Source organism: Oreochromis niloticus, linkage group LG19 (genome assembly GCF_001858045.2).
Source record: "Oreochromis niloticus isolate F11D_XX linkage group LG19, O_niloticus_UMD_NMBU, whole genome shotgun sequence".
NCBI lineage: Eukaryota > Metazoa > Chordata > Actinopteri > Cichliformes > Cichlidae > Oreochromis > Oreochromis niloticus.
Window position 1 is genome coordinate 16,850,638 of NC_031983.2, and position 20,825 is coordinate 16,871,462.

Here is a 20,825-nt window from a genome sequence, read left to right on the forward strand (position 1 = left end):
TTTAAAGGTATTTTAACAACCCAATGTACCCACTATTGAAATATTTGGTGGGGTAGGGTAATTTTGTCTGTGTGAAGTGGGAAAACAGCTAATCCTGTTTGAATAGGCTACCCTAGTGTTTGAAGTCATTATGGCTCGCAACAGGGTAATGAAAGTCACCGTCCTCCACACCAACCAAGATTAATCATGTAGTGCCACAAAGCAAGAACCAGACCAAAGCTGAATCACAGATAGGACTGTAACAACGCTATGCTTCTGGATGGTTGTTCTCTCCTGCATAATAAGGATACAACTTTTACAGTTTTAAAGTTTACTTTAGTTTTTTTGTCTTAATGTCCTACAGATCCAGATGCAGAGAAAGATGATTTGACTTTTACAGCTTTGTTGTTTTTGTTTTTGAGGTCACCGTGCCGGAGCCTTGCCTCACTTTCATCCTACATCTAGATTTAAAAGTGTCCACCAGAAGATTGCTTTGCAAACATGGCTATTTACTCGAAAATCCAAAATAGCCAGGGTACAGACACTGTCAAGTTGTTGTGAAAAGATTTCTTTTTAATTGACTGATTTTTTTTTTTCCCGTTCCCCAAATGCAGCAGTTCTTGAACTTTTCCTGGCATGCTCCACCTCGGAAGCAGAAACAATTTCACGAGCCATACGCCACAATTTTAATATTTTTTTTTCTTTACATTCATTAGGAATTTTTTTAAAAAGAGTCCAGGTTGAACTTTTCTGGAGAAACGGTCTGCATGATCACATCGGTAAACTGTATTTGAAAAAAAGCTCCTCAATTTTCCCACTAGTAATCCACCACCTGCAGGGGCACCATATAATGAACCATTGCTAGAGGTGAGCAGATCTATCTAAATATCGACAGTATTGATACCAACGCTGGTATTGGTATCAGACTGATATCAAATTGACCTTAAAAATATATCTTAAAGGACTGTTAAAAAATATCAGAACCTTTTTGTTTTTACTGTCACATGCATTTTTATGGGATATAGCACATTTGAACAACAGAAGTTAACCCAAAGTGCTTTAGAGCCAGGCACATTTAAGGTCTAAAAATAAAACAGTTTCAAAATATATGACAAGCTGAAAGGTGTTTTTTCTTGTGTTAACTTCCTTATTATTGTAGAAAGTAAAATCACAGTGATTTAGTGGTTATTGGATTCAGAATTTGCAAATTGATGTCATAAATTGATGTCATAAATCATGACACACTGCTCTCCCCTACAAAAGCTGTATTTAAAGCTTAAAAGTATCAGCATCGATATTGGTATTGTGAATACTGGCCCTGTATTTACTTAGTATCGCTTAGTACTAGTGTCTGAAATAAAATGTGCTCCAACCCTGCCATGTAAAGATGAAATCGGGTAAAATATATATATCTTTATGTCAGCAATCAATGTGAATTAAAGATCTATTAAAGACCAAATCTCATGGGGGAAAGCCTACATAATCTCTGCTTTGTGTTTGCTTTGGTCGCTCTCCCATGGTTCTCTCTCACGGACGATTGTGTCACACAAACGCGCCACAGCTCTGAGACCAGGTGATGACAGCGTTATGGTAGTTAGATCCCTAAAGGGTTATAATAAGTGTGTTAAAACATTATATAGTCCTCGACGGCTTAAGAAGCGAGCAACAGCTCTTTCACCTGCCCTGCTATCCGCTCTATCTGGAAGCAGCACACTCCCATGGATGTGTGAGGTCTTCATTTGTCTCCCTAAGCACTGATAGCGGAATACAGTAAACATCTGAGAGAGTTATTGCTGGGATTGGATTAATTACATGCAATCTTGAGTTTCTGCAATGCATCTTTTGTTCCCAGACAAGTCACACAACATTAACAAGCTGTCAAGCTGTGAATTGAAATGGTTTGTCTCAGCGACTTGTTTTGAGCGCACATGTGTGTGTGTGTGTGTGTGTGTGTGTGTGTGTGTGTTTCTTTACCTCACCGTTTGCCCCATTAAAGAATACACACCTTAATGGTGCGAGCGACACACATAATCATGTGTTATAATTTTCATATCCAATCCACGGAGCTCAGTTTGTGAATAAGATGGAAAAGAGAAGTGAGGTGGGATGGGATGGAGGGTGGGGGGGGGTAATGGAGCTTGACTAAACCAAGTGCTTGTACATAAATTGACATGTGCAATTAGGGAGATGTACACAGTCCCCCTGGTCTGTTTAAGATCTGGAATAGTTTCCTAACAGTTTCAAGATGCCCTGTTTTGGCTTTGGTTTCAAACCTAAATCGGGTTTGACCTTGCTGAATAATGGTGCCGGTGAAGTTCCTTCTGTTCTCTTTGGCCGAAGTCCAACTCCACAGCGTACATGACGGCAAATACAGAACAAGGTTTGGCCTCGCTGGAATGTGACGAATGGTGAAAGAAATTCTGACCTGAGCTTGAAATTCCTAACACTGGATTTTGCAAGGTGGTTATAAACACTTTTGGTTTTGGTTTCCTGTTTATATGGTGAATAGAGGTTGGAGGGGGCACTAAAACTGTTGGAGCTGAGGGTTTAGCTTGCATGCTCGCACACTCAGTCTGGAACCTCTCAAAATGAAATGCTTTGGGAAACTCTTGCTGTTTTCTCTTCTCTCTCTCTCTTTTTTTTCTTTGTCTGGCTTTTTCTTGGCTTCTGCTTTTCTTTCTCCAGCGCACGACCTCTTCTTTTCTGTAAACCAACACAAGTTCTGGTAAGTTACCTGACCTTTATCTACATTTCACACAGGATAAAATAGCAGATTGCAATAACAGAGTGGCACATCAAGGGTTAAAGACAGCTGCCAACATCTGTAGCTGTGGTTAGCTTTTAATTGTGAGGCCCAGCAAGTGAGCGAGCAGCATGGTGGAGAGGGGGCCGGCAGGCCGCATATTTCAGCCGAGTGTTCACAGACCAGCTTTCTTTTTGCAGGACATGTGGACTCAATGATGGCGTCCAGGGGTGTACTCTGCTCCTATGAAATATTAAATGTTCTCGGCCCCTAAGTGCAGACAGACCACCTGCAAGCGGTGTGGCGTGCGGCAAGCCCGGTGATCAGATGTCCCTAAGCAACACACATGCACAAACACACATGAATGAATAAGAAAAAATTACAAGCACTCATATTCCCAAACAGGGTACAACCTACAGGAATGCACATGCTTACAATAATGGATGTAAACACATATTTTAAAAAAAGAAAGGGGAAAAAAAGCAATGTGAAAATGGAAACTCTCAGGCTGATGTATGGAGGAGAGATTTATTCTGCAAAAACATGTTTCCTGGCTGTAACACACAGAATTGCTGCGCATTCTTGAGACTGAGAAATATGTCTTTACGGCGCTTCTCCAGTAGGTTTCTGTTCAAAGCTGTGCTCAATGTCAGCAAAAGCAGAGAACCGTGATGATGAAAAAGAGAACGAAAATAAATAAAAGAAGACCATGACAGATGCAGCATTACTTGGTATGATCATAGTCCAAGAAGAAACCTAAGCCTACTTTGAAAAGCAGCCAGGAAGACAACGGGTGCTTGTTGACTGCCGTCCCCTTCAGGGCCTCGTTCATTTACACATTGTGCAGTCGGTCCTCGGCCTCCCCTCTGCTCCACCGAGACATCCATGCCTGCCCAGATGTGCAGCTGTTTTTGTAAAGCCATGAAAAAAAAAGCAGCTGGTGAGCACATCTGCAAAATGAACAGTGGGGGTCGCCATTCTCTTGATTCCATGCTTTTTAAGTGAGGGAACGGATTGCTATAGACATATTATCCATTCTACTGTGTATTTAGACTGTTCACATTATCAGATTTAACTTTACATGGTTGTGAGATAAGTTAATGTAATTAATCCTAAAATCATTTACAATTAACTAGTCGCCAATTACAATTAACCAGTATCAGGGCTAGGAGAGGCATTTATGCAGAAACAGAAGCAAGTCTTTTTGTTTCATGCAGTGTGGTTGCAAAAATAAATCATGTATTAAAACACTGTGCTTTATGCTGACAAACAGTGCAACGCTCACTTCACAGACACATCATTTCTAAACTATTCATTTGCAGCATCGTAAATATTTTCCTTGACCTTTTTTGTTACAGTTACTTTGATAGGTCAGGTTTTTTTATTTCTATATTTAGAAATCAATTTTTATTTTTTACAGAGGCATAAGGACAGTAATAAAGGAAAAAAAGAAATATTGTGTGCTAAACTTTGAGGACAATTAACATAAATAATATTTTTTATATTTCTATTTTATTAACTCAAATTAAATGTGTTATCCTAAAAAAGTGAAAAGTAATTATAAACTGATTATGACTGTTTGTTTTACAGCACAGCATCAAGTTTTACTTGTCAATGTGGTAACATCTTACAGTTATAGTTTCATGCAGTTATTGAGAGGGCTGTAAAACAAATCACTTTAGTTTAAATTAGTTCATGCAATTACTAAATATGAGTTTAACCTGGCTAACAGCATTTCCTGTTGGCTGCCACCCATCTCATTCAGTCCCTTCTCGGAAACTTCTTTGACACTGGTGACATCATGTGGGCATTTGGCGTTAGTGAATCTTAAATCTTGCATATGTTGTTTCTTGATGTCTTGTTAGGGGACGCCAAACTCTTGCAGTGCTGCCCATGACATCATGTGACAGTGATGTGATGATGTAACTGGGTGAGTCACTCAAACCCAAGGTAGCTGCTAATGAGGTGTACTGACACTGAATAAAAATATAGGATGGCAAAGTACCAAGTGAAAATACCTGTTTATATTTATAACAATATGCTGCACTGACATCAGTGGCAAATGCTGCTAACTTTAGCTCCGGTTTATTCAAGGTTGTGAATGTTAAAGTCCTATAGCTAGATAGATAGATAGATAGATAGATAGATAGATAGATAGATAGATTCTTTTTGATTTTAACATATACAGTTGAGACCAGCTTTAAGTACCATGCAGGGGCTTTAAATAAAATATAACTGCGGTGAGATATGCAGCCCTTTCAACACACACAGTGCCCACAGTGCAGGGGCTTAAAACTATATGGACATATTGTTGAACAGCTTTCTGCATGCACCACAGGAGTTCATACCCAGAGGAGCTATATTGTAATGCTCAGCTTTCTGTCTGTTGCTGAGGCATTCCCTTTTACCCAGGTCTCAAAAAGCATGAGCTGGCAGGTGGAAAATATAGCATATATACTTTGCAATCCAAATTCTTTTCTAGTAACTAAGCCATGCCTGTTTGACATGAATTTGCCTCAAACAAGATGTTGTGTCAATGGCATACTGAAGATGTTTTAAATGGGAGAACCATATAAGAAATATTGTAGATACTAATTGCTGTATCATAAAGCCGTTTATTTCAAAGCGTTTTGAATGAGTGGGGCAACAAATCAAACTTGTTTTTAGTTGGTCACAAGGGGGCAGTGGAGTCCTACCTGCATTATATCATCAGCCCCTGAAGAGTGCACCTGCTCTTTCTGAAATAAATGTACAGTACATAGCGTGCTCGGAAAACGCAAATAGGCATTCTATGAGGTGTGAAGGTCGACTATGTGATATTGACCAAAAACACAGAATAAGCATGGTGAGGTCATGGAAAACAAAATCCGCTGACAATAATTTGATAACAATCTGTGGTCATCTTGTGCTTGCATTCTATGATATAACACAGTAAAGGCTGCAAAATAAATAAATAGATACCATCCTGCGTTGTTGCCGAAATCTACAGACATTGACTTGCCCTTGGAATATATTTGTGAATGAGCCTTTCTTTCCTCCTCATTTGGATAAATGTCACGAATAAACTAGCGGGCGAATCGGAGTGCTTTTGTCATTCAAGGGGAGGTAAGGCTGTCATTTAGTTGCCTTAGAGACTGCAAATCATCGCGCAGCATCTCTTCGCCCGTCCCCAATGAGCGGGTTCAGCCGCGTTTGCCGTCATCAGGGCTGGAGGCTGGATGAGCTCCAGTCAGCCTGTGCTCTGATTGGCTCTTGCCGTTAATGAGCTGCCATTGAGGATTTTTGGCTCGTGCTGAGGAGAGGTGTGTCTCTGGCTGCTCGAGTACACGCCTCTCGCATAAATGCTCCGCCACAGCTGTGGATCTGATCAGACGCACCAATTTGAAGGGCAGGCTTTCGAGACTTCGCTGAACAGTGACTTTCGCTTTGCGTGAGCATCCCGTTTTGCTTTTGTGAAGACAAAGAGAAAGAAAATAATAAATACATAAATAAATAAAAGTAAAGAGAAGTAAGCGGCAGCAATTAGATCTCCCAGCAGAAGTGACAGCAGGTGTGAATTCATGTCTGTATTTTCACCGCAGATATACTGGTGAGTACTCTGTTTTCCGTTCGTACCTGTTTATGTGTGTGCTCTTTGTTTATGCATTTTCAAAATCGTAACTAATTATATGTCATGCGCTGGATTTCTCGGCATTGCACCTGACAGACAAGAACAATGAAGGGTTTAGTTGTTTCATTTAGATTGGTGATTTCCCTTAAAATCAGCCACCCTTTTTTTTGTTGCTACACCCACTCATGTTTCCTTTGAGATTTTCTGTGGGGTGTTGCCCCTGAAATTGGAAATGTCACAGCACTCAGATTGGAAAACGAGAATATTCTAGGTCTGTCTTGAAAAAATAAAAGCCAAACAGTTACCAGGATATTCGGTAGGGTTTAGGCACTGCTCCATGCGCCAGTTTAGAAAGGTGCATTAGTCTCATTGTGCTATCATCATTTTCAGCTTATTTCAGTCCATTTGACAATAAATGTAAGTTGATCTCTTCACACTTTCAAGCCATTTTTGGAAGCTCGGAACATATAGGCTTACTTTGCTGTATGTGAATGTAATAGGACCTTTGCTTTCAGTCTTTGGTCTTAAATACTGCACGTGCAAAAAGAGAAGTGCGCCCTATCTATTACTAATATCTGTTATCAGTGTTACATTTTCCATAGCCGGCAATCAGTAGCCTACCATGACTCAATAATTCACTCTTTGATAGAAGAATAAGGCGTGTGTCTTTGTTTGTTCAGGCATTTTTAATTCTCTTCTGTCAAATGTTTTCCTTTCTGTACAGAGGATATGCAAGTTGCTTTGAAAAAATGGTTTTGCAAGTACTGTTAAAACCTCAGTAGGCCTCTGTTTGTCTCTACCAGGAAGTTCAAAATCGACCTCTTTGTTTTAACCACACGTTGCTTTCTCGCCTGAGCTTACTTACAGTAGGCTTGCGCTTCTGTCGTTTGTATGTTACTGCTGTCAGAAACCTTCACTTCTTTAGTTTTATCAGAGTGGCGTAACTGTTTCAGAGTGCGACACAAGATTGTTATGCTGCACTGAAGTCTTTGCCTTTCTCTGTGCCAGCAAGAAGACATTTATCTCCCAAAATGCCATCATCTTGTGTAAAATACTTCATCACATATAAAGAGAAATGTCTTCCACTGGTTGAGTTTCTCAAACTATTCAATATGAGTAAGCACTTGGCAACAGTGTAAAGAGATAATTTTCCACATACATCGCAGAGGACACTGGTATATGTGTTTTCAGTGATGGTCAGCCCACAGGAATCTGGATTCAACTCATTTGTTCCTGCTCACTTCTGAGGGTCCTACTCATTGAGCCCCGCATACCTGCAGAGCTGTGTGACTTGGGTGGTGGAAAGCACAGCACTTGGCACCGAACGTCATCAGCTTCGCCCTGTGTTTGCCACATTGCCTTAGATTTATGATCGTCGTCGTAGTAGTAGTAGTAGTAGTAGTAAGGACTAGCGGGGGTGTTCAGAGGGGAAACAATGTTAATAATGCAAGTTTCAGATTCCTCTTGTGGCGTGAGATTGTTGCAAAGACCATTTGGGCTCCAGTCAGCGTCCACAGAGAAGCAAGGAACTAGCATGGAGCTAGCCTCCTTGTAGTCCAGGGACAGGTGAATGAAACTACCATCACATTTATTTAACAAAGAGACAGTTTTTGTTCATGTTTTGAAAAGGAAGATTTTTGACAGCAATTGGAAGGGCTTTCCTTTAGAAACCCAAAGAAGTTCGTTTGTATGTCATTGCTGCATATTGTATCGGAAAGGCGCCAGTGTAAGGCCAGCGTTGTAAGGAATAAAAATAGAGCAGATTTGATACATCAAGCGCTTTAAAGAGCTACACTTGAACCCAGCAATCAACTAATTAACTGAATTGCTCTAAACTTTGGACACATGGTCAAGAACATATTGGACCGTAGTGGCCTCGTGATGGTACTGGCTATCTGTGGCCTGGCTGGCTGAGGCATTCGGAAGCTGGCAGGACCAGGTATGCATTAGGCTGACTGGGTCAAGAGGTAGGAGATTAACTGCCATCTGCACCACCAGCCTCACCGATTAATCATTGAGGTCATGTATCTTTAATTCGTTTCTTGCTTACAGAACTAGGCGGTCTGTTCCTTAACTCTGTTAAGGTCATCTTCACATGTAAGCATGCGAGTTGCGGTCATGCTGAATGCATCTAATCTATACCACTTGGTTGCTTGGATAACTCCTGCGTCCTCTTTGAGAGGGGCATGTCGTCGATCCCTCCCTGACACTTGAAGCAGTAATTCCAGGACAATTGGCGCATGTTTGTTTCCCCCCAGGTTGACTTGTTACTCGTGCACCCCTACTTCCTCCTCATTGTGCCCCTTTGTGTTTTATTAGGCTGATGTTCTGTTATTCTTAGCTGAGCAGGATGTTTATAGATCCCCGAACAGAAATATGACTGGCAAGTCCTAAGTGTTTATCTTTCTTTTCCTTCTCTCCCTCCCTTTCCCCTCTCCTCCTCCTGCTCAGGTCTTCACTGTCATCCTTCTGTCTCCACCTCTGCTGTTTTTGCATGTCTGCCTCACGCTCCTCTGAACCCCACTCAGCGATGATATTAGTTAAAGAATAACCTGAGCTGACTTTTTTTTCCATCCTAAACCTTGCATATCCCTCAAGCCTCCTGGTTTTATTTCTGGATATCCGGCTATTGTTTCAGCCAGTCGTCTGACTAGCGCAGAAAAGGTTACTTAACAGTGATTCAGACGGAAGCTTTTTAATTTTAACATTTTCAGAGTCATTGTACACCCGGCTATGATGGCAGCCTTTCCTTCTGAAACAACAAGAAGTTGTGTATATTTAGGGATGGAAAAATTGATTATTTCTATGCCCCAGGGGTTAAAGATCTCCGACTGAGTGTCTCATATCTCATGATTCAGTCCTCCTTGTTAATAACCCCATCTTAATTTAGGTTACATAAAAACTGTAGTGTGTGTGTATAGGCACATGTGTTGTATTCAAAAGTTGATGGTACTGATTAAAGGTTCAGATGCACAAAGCGGAGACCTAGAAATCCTGGGTTGTACCAGGGAACAGTGAATGAGCCTGTGGCTGTTCTAGCCTGTGGCTCTCTTACGTTGTTAATGTTAGGTGTTCTCAGTACAAAGTGTAATAAAGGTTTTGTGGGTTGGTGTCATCTTGACAATTTCCCAAAAAAAACCCAGATGTCAACAATAAAAATCTTCCATTCAAACATGGAGGTTGAAGCAATGCAGAGGGGATTGTCAGGACGCTGCGCTTTGAATGAGTCATGCATGGAGATAATAAGCCAGAACTGTACTTTACACAGAAATTCCACATAATATATTCCATGTAATGGCAGATGAAGTGAAAGTGAGGGTTTGACAGATTTATTTTCAGAGAGACTTTTTTCCCTTATCAAGATACATATTTTATTAAAGAAAGAAATATCTCTGCACTATCTGCTGAATTCTCTGACAATCTTTAAAAAAAATAGAAAAATTATACCATAATACCATTTTCACCAAAGCCTACCTTTTTTTAAAAAAAAAAAAAAATCATTTTCATGCTTCTAATGCACCTAAAAATAAACCCTCCTTCTGAATTTCTGATTCAAAGTAGGTTAAGTGAAGCCCACACATCTTGTCCCAAAAAATAAATAAGCAAGCCCATCAAACTGGATAATGTGAGCATGTGAGTGAGCTTCTTGGCATGCTCTATTTTCTTTGTCCTTTTTAGCCAGTGACCACACAAACCACAAGCCTGTGGCCACTGACCACTAGGCACCAGGCTTTAAATAGAGAGCGTGAGAAGGCCGCTCAGCATCTTGTCTCAAGACGGCATCTATGCGAGTCTTGGGACCTGCTTTAAGCGTTACTGCGACAATGCTGGATAGTGAATGCACTGAGCTTGGATAAACAACCTCTTGCTACTTTCATCTAAAATGGAAAGTTTGGCCAAGCTTTGATGGAACTGAGTGCATCAAGTTCCTCCCCAGTCAAATACCACAGCACGCCCCCAGCACACTCTCACAATGACTGTTCTCTGGTTGCTAGCGCAAGAGCACATCACTCTGTATTGAGAAACGGCCACCTTATGCAAGCCGCATCATGAGCTCTGCAGCTTTGCAGTGCATTAGCAAAGCAGACGGACTGGATGCTTGTTGTGTTGTGGTGGAGATGCGCAGAGTATAAACAAAACTGTCAAACATCAGCAGGGAAATAGATCAACCATAACTTTCAGACCTGGGCTGCAAATAGATGGTTTGATAAGTGTTTCTCTCTCTCTCTCTATGGCATGCTTGTGTTAGTTATTATAGCCTTTGAACTTTTATCCATTTATCTTCACTGTATACAGTCTGCACAGTAGTATGCCATACTAAATACATGGGGATTACATTATTATTGATTAGAAACATTTGGATAATTCAACACTATAAATCTTCTTAGTGTTTTTATTTTCTCTGCAGATGCCGGGCAACTGTGCTATGATCGTCACTGTGTCTAATCACATTGCCTGTCTTCTTCTTTCAACCCTACAGCCCAGTGTTTGTGCCCAGCCGAGATATGACTGAGGTGATGATCAACAGCACCCCCATGGAGGACATGAGGCTCAGCCCCAGCAAGGACAGACTCTCCTTCCAGGTAGGACACACGTGCATGCATGACAGATAAACAGCACCTCCTTCCAAATTCCCAGCCTGTGCATTTTTACACGGCATTGTCATTTCATACCCGTTTTTGTCAATTTATTATCTTGAATCTGAGTATCATCTAATGATATAGTGATTTTTTTTTTTTCTTCCACCATTACGAGCTAAGCAAATATTTACAATTACAATGATAAGAAAGCATTACCGCTAAATTGCACAGCCCTTGTGCTGTTTCTTTCTTTCTTTCTTTTTTTTTTTAAATTCTAAAATGTTATGGAAAGGACATTGCAGATTATTGTTGTTACAACTTCAAAGTCTGTCTATCCGACGGACTTATCTGAGGTCTGCGAATTACAATTTTCCGAGGTCTGTCACAAAAATAAACCCTCAACAGATTAGTGCTTTTAAAAGCAGTTATCAGGTGGTCTTGACAAGTTGTAGCCAAAGGCTTTGTTTTGCTGTCAGCTGAGCAGGGTCATCTTGGAAACGAAATTATTTGAACATGCAGCTGCTTCATTATTTTACCGTCAAAGAATTAAAAGGCTTTCTGTCAATACTCATTCTATAGTGGAAAATTAACAGGAAGATGGAATACTTATCGAAGAGGTCGTCTCCTGTTAAGCTCATTTTGACCATTTACAACTTCATTATAGTGTCAGTGCATTTATAAACCTTATAGAGCTGTGTGTGAAGACTAAGACTCAGAGAGGATGTAGACTGACCTAGAGGAAGAGGCCTGCTTCCTTTCCACTCAATTCACACCACAGCTGTGAGTCTGTCTGAGAGGGGCCAAGAGAAAAGGAGGGTGCCAGTGTGTCACTCCCTCACTCTTTCTATCCTTATCCTGCCCAATGTCCCAGGATCTCCTTAGAGCAGCCCTGTATGAACCGGTGATGCTCCACCAGTAGCTTCCTCTATTATAAGTTCCTAGGACTTTGACTCTAGTAACCACGGCCATGAAATCCCAGATGCTATTACAAAAGCTACTAAAATAAATACGAGCTATAATAGTAGATGGTGAAAACTGAGTAGATGTTGACTTTCTGAATTATCACAAGGCAATGTCATGATTCAGGCATACAGTGCCCCCCCCACCTCCACAACTAACCACGCTAGAAGAGCTTAAAATAGCCTACATTGTGCCTGGGTGATGTGTCTTCACTTCCTGTCATTGGAAGCAAAAGTGATTACATGTGTTAGCTAGGGGTCCGAAGGCAAGGTCACTCACTGCCCAACTCCCCTTGGTGCTGACGCACAGTGAGGATTAGCGATGCTGGCCAGAAATGCAGATCGACTCAAGCATTACACATAAATACGGATCTGCGTGCACACATAATTACATGGCATTTACTTGGCACGGTCCGTTATGCACCTGGGTTTGAAGAATGTAAAAAAAAAAGGACTAATGGACACGTACAACCTTTTATAACCTGGGAGATTTTCCTTGTTTGCTTTTTTCTCTTTTTCCTCCCTTCTCATCTGTCTCCTATGGAATTCATGGAGACTTGGACACAGCTGGATCTCCTCTATCTTTTGTCTCACTTTCTCTCCTGCCCCATCTAATGCTTTCTTTCCACTCGGCTCTATGCCCAGACAGCGACATCGCCCCCTTTACCCCACCCCCATAATGTCTAGGAATGAAATATGCAGGTCTAAAAATATTCATCCACTTTATCCAAACAACAGCAAAAAAGAGGGGGGAAAAAAAACTGCTGTTCTTGGACCAGGAGTGGCAGGCTTTTTTCCCCTGGGCCATTCCTCCTGTTCCTGAGAACAGAGAAAGTCGGAGGTTGATGTCAAATCTTGCCAGGACAGGGAATGCGTGTAATCTCTGTTGTCAGTCTGTCTCTCATGCCCTTCAGTTCAGATCCAAATATTTTAGTGTGGCACTCCACATTTATCAGCATACATGGATTTGCAGATAACGCAACAGATTTCGTGTTCTTTCCGAGGAGATGTTTGACTTGACATCCACAGAAGTGTACAATATTCAGAAGCTGACTGTTACAGGGATAGGTTTCCTAATTATGCACAAATCATGTTGCAGTGAAATTTTACTTTTTTTAACTCTTGGTTTAAAATGTTATGATTATGCTATTGTATAATCCTCCGAGTTGCGGGTGACGTTCATAAGCAGCTATGAGCTGCTTGGCACAATTCCTTCCAAGACATTGAGATTAAACATGAGGCAGCATTTATCCTAAGTCCTGCTAGAGATGCCTCATTTACCCATACAGACCCTTGTGCAGCATCTATGCAGAAAGCTGCTATAACTGAAGGACTGTGGGTTGGGCAAACGCAGGTATGCCACTGGGATTTTAATCAACCCCGTTCCTATCACAGATGTTTAGTCTTCGCATCACTTCCTCCTTCGTTGCAGCCCTATAATGTTGCCTGCAACACTTGTACAAGATTCAAGTTAAGTTGTAGGAATCCAAAAGCCTTGCTTGCAAATAACTTTTTTGGGGGGATACCTGACTCTCCTCTACATTTCAGAGCCCAAGTAGTATCCCCGTTCAGCTAATGACAGATTAATAACCATTTGTGTATTTTCTCTACAGATATTCCCAGACCCCTCGGATTTTGACCGCTGCTGTAAGCTCAAAGATCGCCTCCCATCCATTGTGGTTGAGCCGACAGAAGGAGAAGTCGAGAGCGGGGAGCTCCGCTGGCCTCCAGAGGAGTTTTTGGTCAGTGAGGAGGAGGAGGAGGATGAAGAGGAGGAAGAAGAGGAACAGAATAGCAACATTCAAAATGGACAGCCAGCACAGAACTTGCAGCACTAGAGGCTGTGTTCTAGCACCCATACACTCTTTCTTCTTTCTGATGGACTCTCCCGTTTCATACACTGGTTATACTTCACATCAGCACTCCAGTTCACTCAACTGACAGACGCCGTCTCGTTTCCCATGACACCAAAAAAGAAGAAAAAAATCACTCCACGAGAGAAGCAATATGCACACATAAACACACTTTTATGACATCGTAACTTATCCTCCTGGACTGCAAATCCATCGAAAACAGACTTGGAAGAGATCAGACAATGCACACCTCTAACCTTCACCTACTTCTTACCACCGTGTGTGTCTCGGCCCAGACCGGATGTCCTGTTGGACAGCGGCAGCTCAGTGCTCCATGGACAGGTCTCGCACTGCAGGAGGCTACTACTGCTCTGTACCTAACTTCAAAATGGCTGGCGTCATGACCCTAGAGGCTTCCTACTTGTATGCAGAACTATTGTGGTACCCGTGGGAATTATTGTACAGTACACTGTCCATGTTTGTGTTCAGAATCTGGTTTGCTATGTTATTATTGTAATTGCCACTGCTGTAGACTTGTCTGTTCTGGAGAAGCTGAAACTTTGTGACTTGTCTGTTGAATGGGTTTTGTGCAAAATGTTGTTGGGAATGTTTTAGGGGTTTTTTGTCCTTCACTGTCAGCCACTCGCATTTAAAAAAATAAATAAAGGGGAAAAAAATAGAAGTGTTGTGAAAATCAAAGAGGTGAAAAATGGTATGCATGATAAATATATGTGGAACGAGTTCATTTTTACCCGTTATGTACCAAAGTCAAGTTATGCTATGATCCCCCTCGTGACACTGGCCTCCTGAAAGCCTTATGATGGACAGTATTTTGATGATGCAGCAAAACGGTATGACTGAGAACAAAAAGTGTCACAGACAGGCTGCTGTTCAAAGCGAAAAGCTGAATAAGGATGGGAAATGTTAAATTTTGAAAAGCACTTAATAAAGCAATGTACAGACCCAATGAAGGATATGTAAATACTTGTTCCTAGTGAGCCAACCCCCGAGGCCTTGTAGTGCACTGATCGTCTTTTTTCTTGATTTCTTTGTAACTTTTTAGAAAGACAAAGTCTGAGATTCACTCTGAGCTGTACACATTGGATTGTCTTTCCCAGTCTTCCTCTTTTGTTTTGTTTTTTTTAAACAGCCATACTTTTGAAGCAACACCATGAAGTACAGGTTGTAGAGAATTCACACTGTGGGACACAGTTTGCAGACGTAATCTTTGTTCACGTCGTTCTTGGAACTCCTGATGTTTGCCAAAAGCTGTTAATATTGTTACTGGTTCTCTGGTAGTAATGTGTCCGTTTATTTGCCTATAGTGTTTCTGTGTTCTTCTCCACTCGGTCATCATGACTTGCTGTTTGTGGGGTCCGTTTCTAACTGTTGTAGAAGCATGTCTGAGATATTGTCTTTGTATTTTCTCATTTTTGTGGCATTAGGGCTGTGTACAGAACATCTCTCTCTCCTGTCACCTGCAGGTCCCACATTGTTTTTTGTAAAGCTCAGGGAGATAAGCCGCCATCTTTCTCTTGGTTTTTTTTCCTGTTATTTTTGTATTTAGACCACTCTTCTCAGTGACTATTACAAAGGCTGTAAATAAACATTTGAATTTGCTATCCAGCTGTGTGAGTCTGACTTCCATGTTTACAGTACAAGTAAATGGCTGTTTTTAGAGGGGTAGTCCTCCAGCACATTTGAAGTATCTTCCAAGAGACTTTACTTCAGTGTTTACTTACATTCTCTATCTTAACCCCTACCCCCCTTTCTCTCCACTCACTTCACCTGCAATGGTTAGAGAAAAGCAGTATTACTTCCTGCTTCGCATCTTTCGCATACAGAATCTTTCTCTCTCTCTACGAAAACAGATGCATGTATCAAATATATGTGTGTGTATATATAGAAGCGAGAGCAGGCCACATGTTACTTCCTGTCTACAGCTTGCACACAGTGTTACACCTAGTAAAAGCAAAACCTCATTCCTGAACACTGAACCGATTTCATTTTAAGTTCTTTAAAAATGTATTTATTTTTTAACTGCTACGTTTAGAATAAGGTGGTGTTATCCGGCAGTATAAAGAATGATGGGTTTCCCTGCCAGTTTTTTGAAAGACTTTACCATTTTCTGCAAAATTAAGGATAGAACGCTGTCTTAACCTGAGGAAGCAGCTCCTCAAGCACTACTCATAAACACTCCCCACAATGAAACGAGACTAATAAAATGTGGTTGAGTGGAAAAGCTGTAACCGGGAACTGGGGGGGGGTTAAGGGACTAAACAAAAAGCTTTCTGATCACTGTTACAATGGAAACTTCTCAGGTGATTTGCTGCCATGTGCTCTATTTGTGACCCTCGAGGTCAGCTTTGATTGCCTGGTACTGGGAATAGTTCATCAGAGTTGCTGCAGTAGGCCCTTTGGGGGCCAAGGGCCTCATATACTGGCCAAGGTGGTACTCTTGGGGCCTTAGGGTCACTTCCTGGAAATGGAACAAAGAAAGGTCATTCTGTCCCGCTTCCTTCTTCCTGGAAAAAAATGGAACATAAAGAGTTATTAATACCCCCCAGCTGATAATGGTGGTCGGCTGCAGAATGTGTGTGTCTGGCCCAGGAAGCCGCCGCGTCTGGTTTTGAATAGACTAGAAAATGAATGTCCTTTGTGACATTCTTAATAGCTGTTTCTTGATCTCAGTGGAAAAAGTCATGAGATCATGGAAAGAAGAAATCACAAGAAGTTAGAAAAGGATAACTACAGCCCTTTGAGAGGCTGACTGAACTTGCATCCAGCTACGCAATCATATGACGTCAGCCAGAGACCTCTGAACTCCACGGCGTCTGTCAAATATTGCTGAAGAAAGCAATATACTTCAGGTTTAATAAAGAAAGGTCCTGTGTTTCCGAGGTTAAGGGAGATATAAAAGCGGGCCCTCCAGCATCTTTCCATGGAACTTTGACATTTTGAGCAGTTCTTATTTTCAGCTCTTTTTCTTCAGTCACTTTGTAGCTGATTAACTCAGTAAAGAACCTTTGAAGTTAGACTTTTTGCAACCCTGTAAACTGTATTTGTTTTTCCCCCTTCAAACCTAACAAATCTGAGAGAAGCAAATGACAGAACAATAAAGTTATAATACCCTCATCAGGACAAGTTAAGATCTGACTGCAGGAATGTTTACTTGTAACACCTTAAAATGTTCCTTGAAACAAGTTCAAGCTGTTTCCTCATTCGCGTTTTTTTTTTTTTTTCAATAATGCTGAAAGGTAAGAAAGTGAAAACACAGGACTTAACACCATTTGCATCAGATTGTTTTGTTGTGTTGCAAAGCCACTGTGAATTAAACCTATCACTAAGGACTTCTACGGCACACCAACATTTTGCTTCCTGAAAAAACAGTGAGCTAACTCAGCTCTAACTTACTCAGTTATGTTGTTTTTAGGTAAATTAAAAGAAATGTTTCCCAAAATGTGCATCATTTCTAAGCATACTTTTCTATTAAATTTAACTGTGGCCTGTAGGAATTGAACTAAATTCATCTTATATTCAGTCAAAGTTTCTTCACACTGTAAATCTTTTTTGCTAACTGTAGTGTTTGTGGTCAGAGGTGACAGCATTCATTTTGCAACTGGTAAGATGACTGCTCGGTCAGAGTCACTGAGAACTCTGTGACACGGGAGGGAGTGTGTCTCGCACACCATTGTTGGCATGAGATGCAGTATCTTTAAAAGTGTGTGAGAGCGTGTGCGCCTGGCTGTGTATTAAAACTGCTGTCAGAGTCCTCCGAGTGAAGTCACTGATAGCTCTTCTAGCTCATTCTTGGAATTCTTTCCAATGGAAACAATCCCATCGCTGATCCCGGTGTGTCAGCAGAGTCTGACCTGCCAACCCCTGAATTCGCCTCGACTCCCAGCTATAGTCCACATTAACACTGCTTCACTATCACTCCTCTGCGCATAAACTCACAAGAACCCCTTTTTATTTCCTAAAACATACCATTAAACAAAATGCTTACCCTTTACGCCCTAGCGCCCCTTTAGATTTTTCCCTTTCTGCTCCACTTTGATTGTTTTCTTGTTCTTTCGCTATCCCGTACTTTTATTCCATTCTGTTGTTCCAACAACATCCCCATACTTACACAACAGTAGAAATGCTCTCTGCATTCCCACACTTCAGGTTTTGTTTCATTATAAACAGTTCCCTTGCTATTTTAGCGCTGCAACCTTACTCTGTAAGCCACTGAGTTTTATTCTTTGTGTTCATGCATAACTGTGCCTCTGTGTTTGTGCTAAGCTTGCAAAGGGGTGCAGGGGCTTGACGGTTTTATGTACAACTGTGTCTGTTATTATGAGCGCCATGTGCGTAAGGGAAAGATTCTTTTCCCATGGTTCCTCAAGTGTGAGAAGAAAGTAGAGCTCTCAGGACATGAAGCAAAAACTCAGATAGTTATTTATAACCTGTCTGGAGTCGGCCTACCAAGCGTAGACACATATCTGGCACTGTTAGCAAGGGAAGAGTTAGAATAAGATACATGGAGAGGGATGCGAACAAGAAGGGGGGATTAAAAGGTGAAGGAGTCAGGGGGGTAAAATGAAGGATGATGAGGAGGGAGAGCATAATGACACCTGCGCCTTGACATTGCTAAATCATAGGTCAAAGACCTTTCATCTCTCTTGGTGGCCAATCTAAATAAGGCTCAGTGAGATAAGGTAAAATGCAACCATAGTAAAAGTGACACCTGTGATTTTGTTCAGCGCCATTATTGCCCAATAAAATGTAACCAATGTACTTTCCAAATGACACTACACCGCTGATACATGTGATAAACCAATCGGGAACAAAACACCATAAATTGCTATTTGAAACAAATCCTGCATCCCTGCAAAGATAACCGGACTCAAGCATGCGCAACTCTACAAATCCGCTCTATGAAAGTCATCAGACAAGACATAATGCAACAGTTGGATACACAGCTAAAAGCCCAGAGGACTGATGAGTCAGAGCACCCCGGGACTGAGCTCTCTGTTTAACAGTGATGCAAGGTGCATCTCAGTTTAAAGCTTTTAAAGCTTTGATCAATACAAGACCGCTGGCGTCCACTTTGTGTCGGAGTTTTGTGCGTTAATGTGCTAAGCCACAGGCTGCTGCTATTCCGTAGAGATCAGAGTGGAAAAAGTGAGGACAGAGAGACGGGGACATGGAGTTAAACAGACAGAAAATAAAAATGGAGTGACAGCGTTGTGTGTGCCTTGTTACAGATGTAAAGCTGAGACATGTCGGTTTGTAGAGGAAGAGAAGCGAAAGGGAAGATCTAACCATCCCCTCTTTGAAAAAACAAAAAAACGCAATAGGTCATCAGAGGCAAGAATGTTATATAAAAAAACAAACCAAATGGGGTTTTTTTTCTTTCCAGTAAAACCTCATTAAAGGGCTATCAATAGATTCTATTTAAAATAAACCAAAACACAGCGTACTATGCCTAAAAAGTCACTCTCTCTCTCTCTCCCACATGGACTTATGTAAGGGGAAAGGCATGTTTAACTTAAATCAGTGTTGTTGCTCATGTCGAGCGCTATCAGTCAGTTTGGTCATAACTTTCACTGTAAAAAGAAAAAAAGAAGGTGATTTACACTAACTACACTTACCTCCCAAGTTGTCTTTTATCAGCAAACAAGTGTTTGTGTTTTAACTTTTCCATGGATTAAAAATACTCGAGCTCTCCGATAAGAGGAATTCTCTTAGGGAATATGATTGGGAGAAAATGAGCAAAATTCTTTTGCTAAATTTTCTTAAACAACCGTCATCAATCTTGTGGAGCTGCCGCTTTTTATTCGAAGGTGAGCTGCCACCAGTCTGAAAAAACACAACGTTTTTCCATCGTCTTCTGAAGTGATGGAGCTGACCCTTGAAAAGTTTATACTGATAAAGCCATGCAGTTCAATTAGTCTCTCAGATAGAGTGCATGCCACAGGGAGCAAGTCATGGAAAAGTCTTGAGTTTAACTAAGTGCACTCTCTCTTTTACGCTGTCTGTCAGTCCATCTCTACCTCACTCCCCATGCGTGCACTCGCGAGCGAGCACACAGAGTAGGCTGCCGTGTGCATGCTCTGACACACTAAGACGCATCGACCGCTCTGTGCACACACATCCCTCAATGCTGAGGTAATTTGTATTAGTAGAACAGCCCATAACTGTGGGTAAAAGAAACAAATGACATATGCAAAGATTTACACTACTTTAAAAGGCTGCGTTGGAGGACTTGAGATGTATATCATCAATACCTGAATGACGTCTGATATATGACTAACAGGAATCCTGCTGAAGAACAATTTAACATGAGTAAAAAGATTTTAAGCTCTGACGAGAGAGAGATTTAATGAGCACAAAGGCAGTTACCTATGGAAACATATCTGTTCAACGAACATTGTTTCAATTTAAAGAAATTTAGGCCACTGCAAAGGTTGCACATCCTGAAAGAAAGTCTAGTCCAACTTCAACCAAGAGCCTGAAATGATTGAACTTCTGAGTGTACTCTGTACTTTCCCTGTTTATTGCTAACCAGTTTTAATGTTTAAAGGAATTGTGTTTTGATTAGTGAAATCAAAACACAGGGGTTTTTTTATGTTTTCCGTTGGTTATTTCTGCTCCAACTGTTTACTTTTCAAATGATCTGTTCTTACCCTTTGTTGCCTGTGACTGCTGCTTTGTTAATGATGCACTGACCTCTCAGTGCATTATGATGAGGACCTGTATAACAGACAATGAACAAAATGTTTTAAATATGCATTGAATGCTTTTCTATAAAATAGCTGAAGCAGCTCACCCTATGCAAGTAGCAAAAAAAAGCCTTTCAGACATTTTCATTAATTAAACCATAATAGTGCTGAAATTATATGATGCATAAGCGTAAAAATGCATAAAACCATACTGTGCACAAAAAGTACTTAAGTACCTGTTAGCTGGATTTTTCTCTATTGTCAACTACTTTCTTTTTGCACATCCTACGACTTCAAAGGTGCAAACTAGTTCGACTGCTGCTAAAAATATAAGAAATGTGTCAGTGAAAGTCACTATCAGCTTGCGAAATCTACGCTGCGTTCTCTATGAGGG

At 41.1% G+C, this 20,825-nt stretch overlaps 1 protein-coding gene and 1 long non-coding RNA gene across 2 annotated transcripts; one reads left to right on the forward strand and one right to left on the reverse strand.

Annotated features, from left to right (window-relative positions):
- Positions 1-6,068: 6,068 nt before the first annotated feature.
- Positions 6,069-15,344, forward strand: lbh (LBH regulator of WNT signaling pathway). Its single transcript, XM_003442938.5, has 3 exons — positions 6,069-6,311; positions 10,813-10,915; positions 13,485-15,344. The coding sequence occupies exons 1-3, from the start codon at positions 6,283-6,285 to the stop codon at positions 13,707-13,709; spliced, it is 357 nt and encodes a 118-aa protein (XP_003442986.1). The 5' UTR covers positions 6,069-6,282; the 3' UTR covers positions 13,710-15,344.
- On the reverse strand, positions 14,197-20,788 carry LOC106098062 (uncharacterized). Its single transcript, XR_001224151.3, has 3 exons — positions 20,668-20,788; positions 20,396-20,462; positions 14,197-16,249 (listed from the first exon to the last, which is right to left on the reverse strand). It is a non-coding gene; the product is annotated as an uncharacterized LOC106098062 (long non-coding RNA).
- Between the last annotated feature and the right edge of the window lie 37 nt (positions 20,789-20,825).

Excerpts from the sequence above, each read along its gene's own strand:
- lbh (XM_003442938.5), top strand. The coding sequence starts at position 6,283 with ATGTCTGTATTTTCACCGCAGATATACTG. Across the intron at positions 6,312-10,812 it reads TTTTCACCGCAGATATACTG|CCCAGTGTTTGTGCCCAGCC; the intron begins GTGAGTACTCTG and ends TCAACCCTACAG. Across the intron at positions 10,916-13,484 it reads AGGACAGACTCTCCTTCCAG|ATATTCCCAGACCCCTCGGA; the intron begins GTAGGACACACG and ends TTTTCTCTACAG.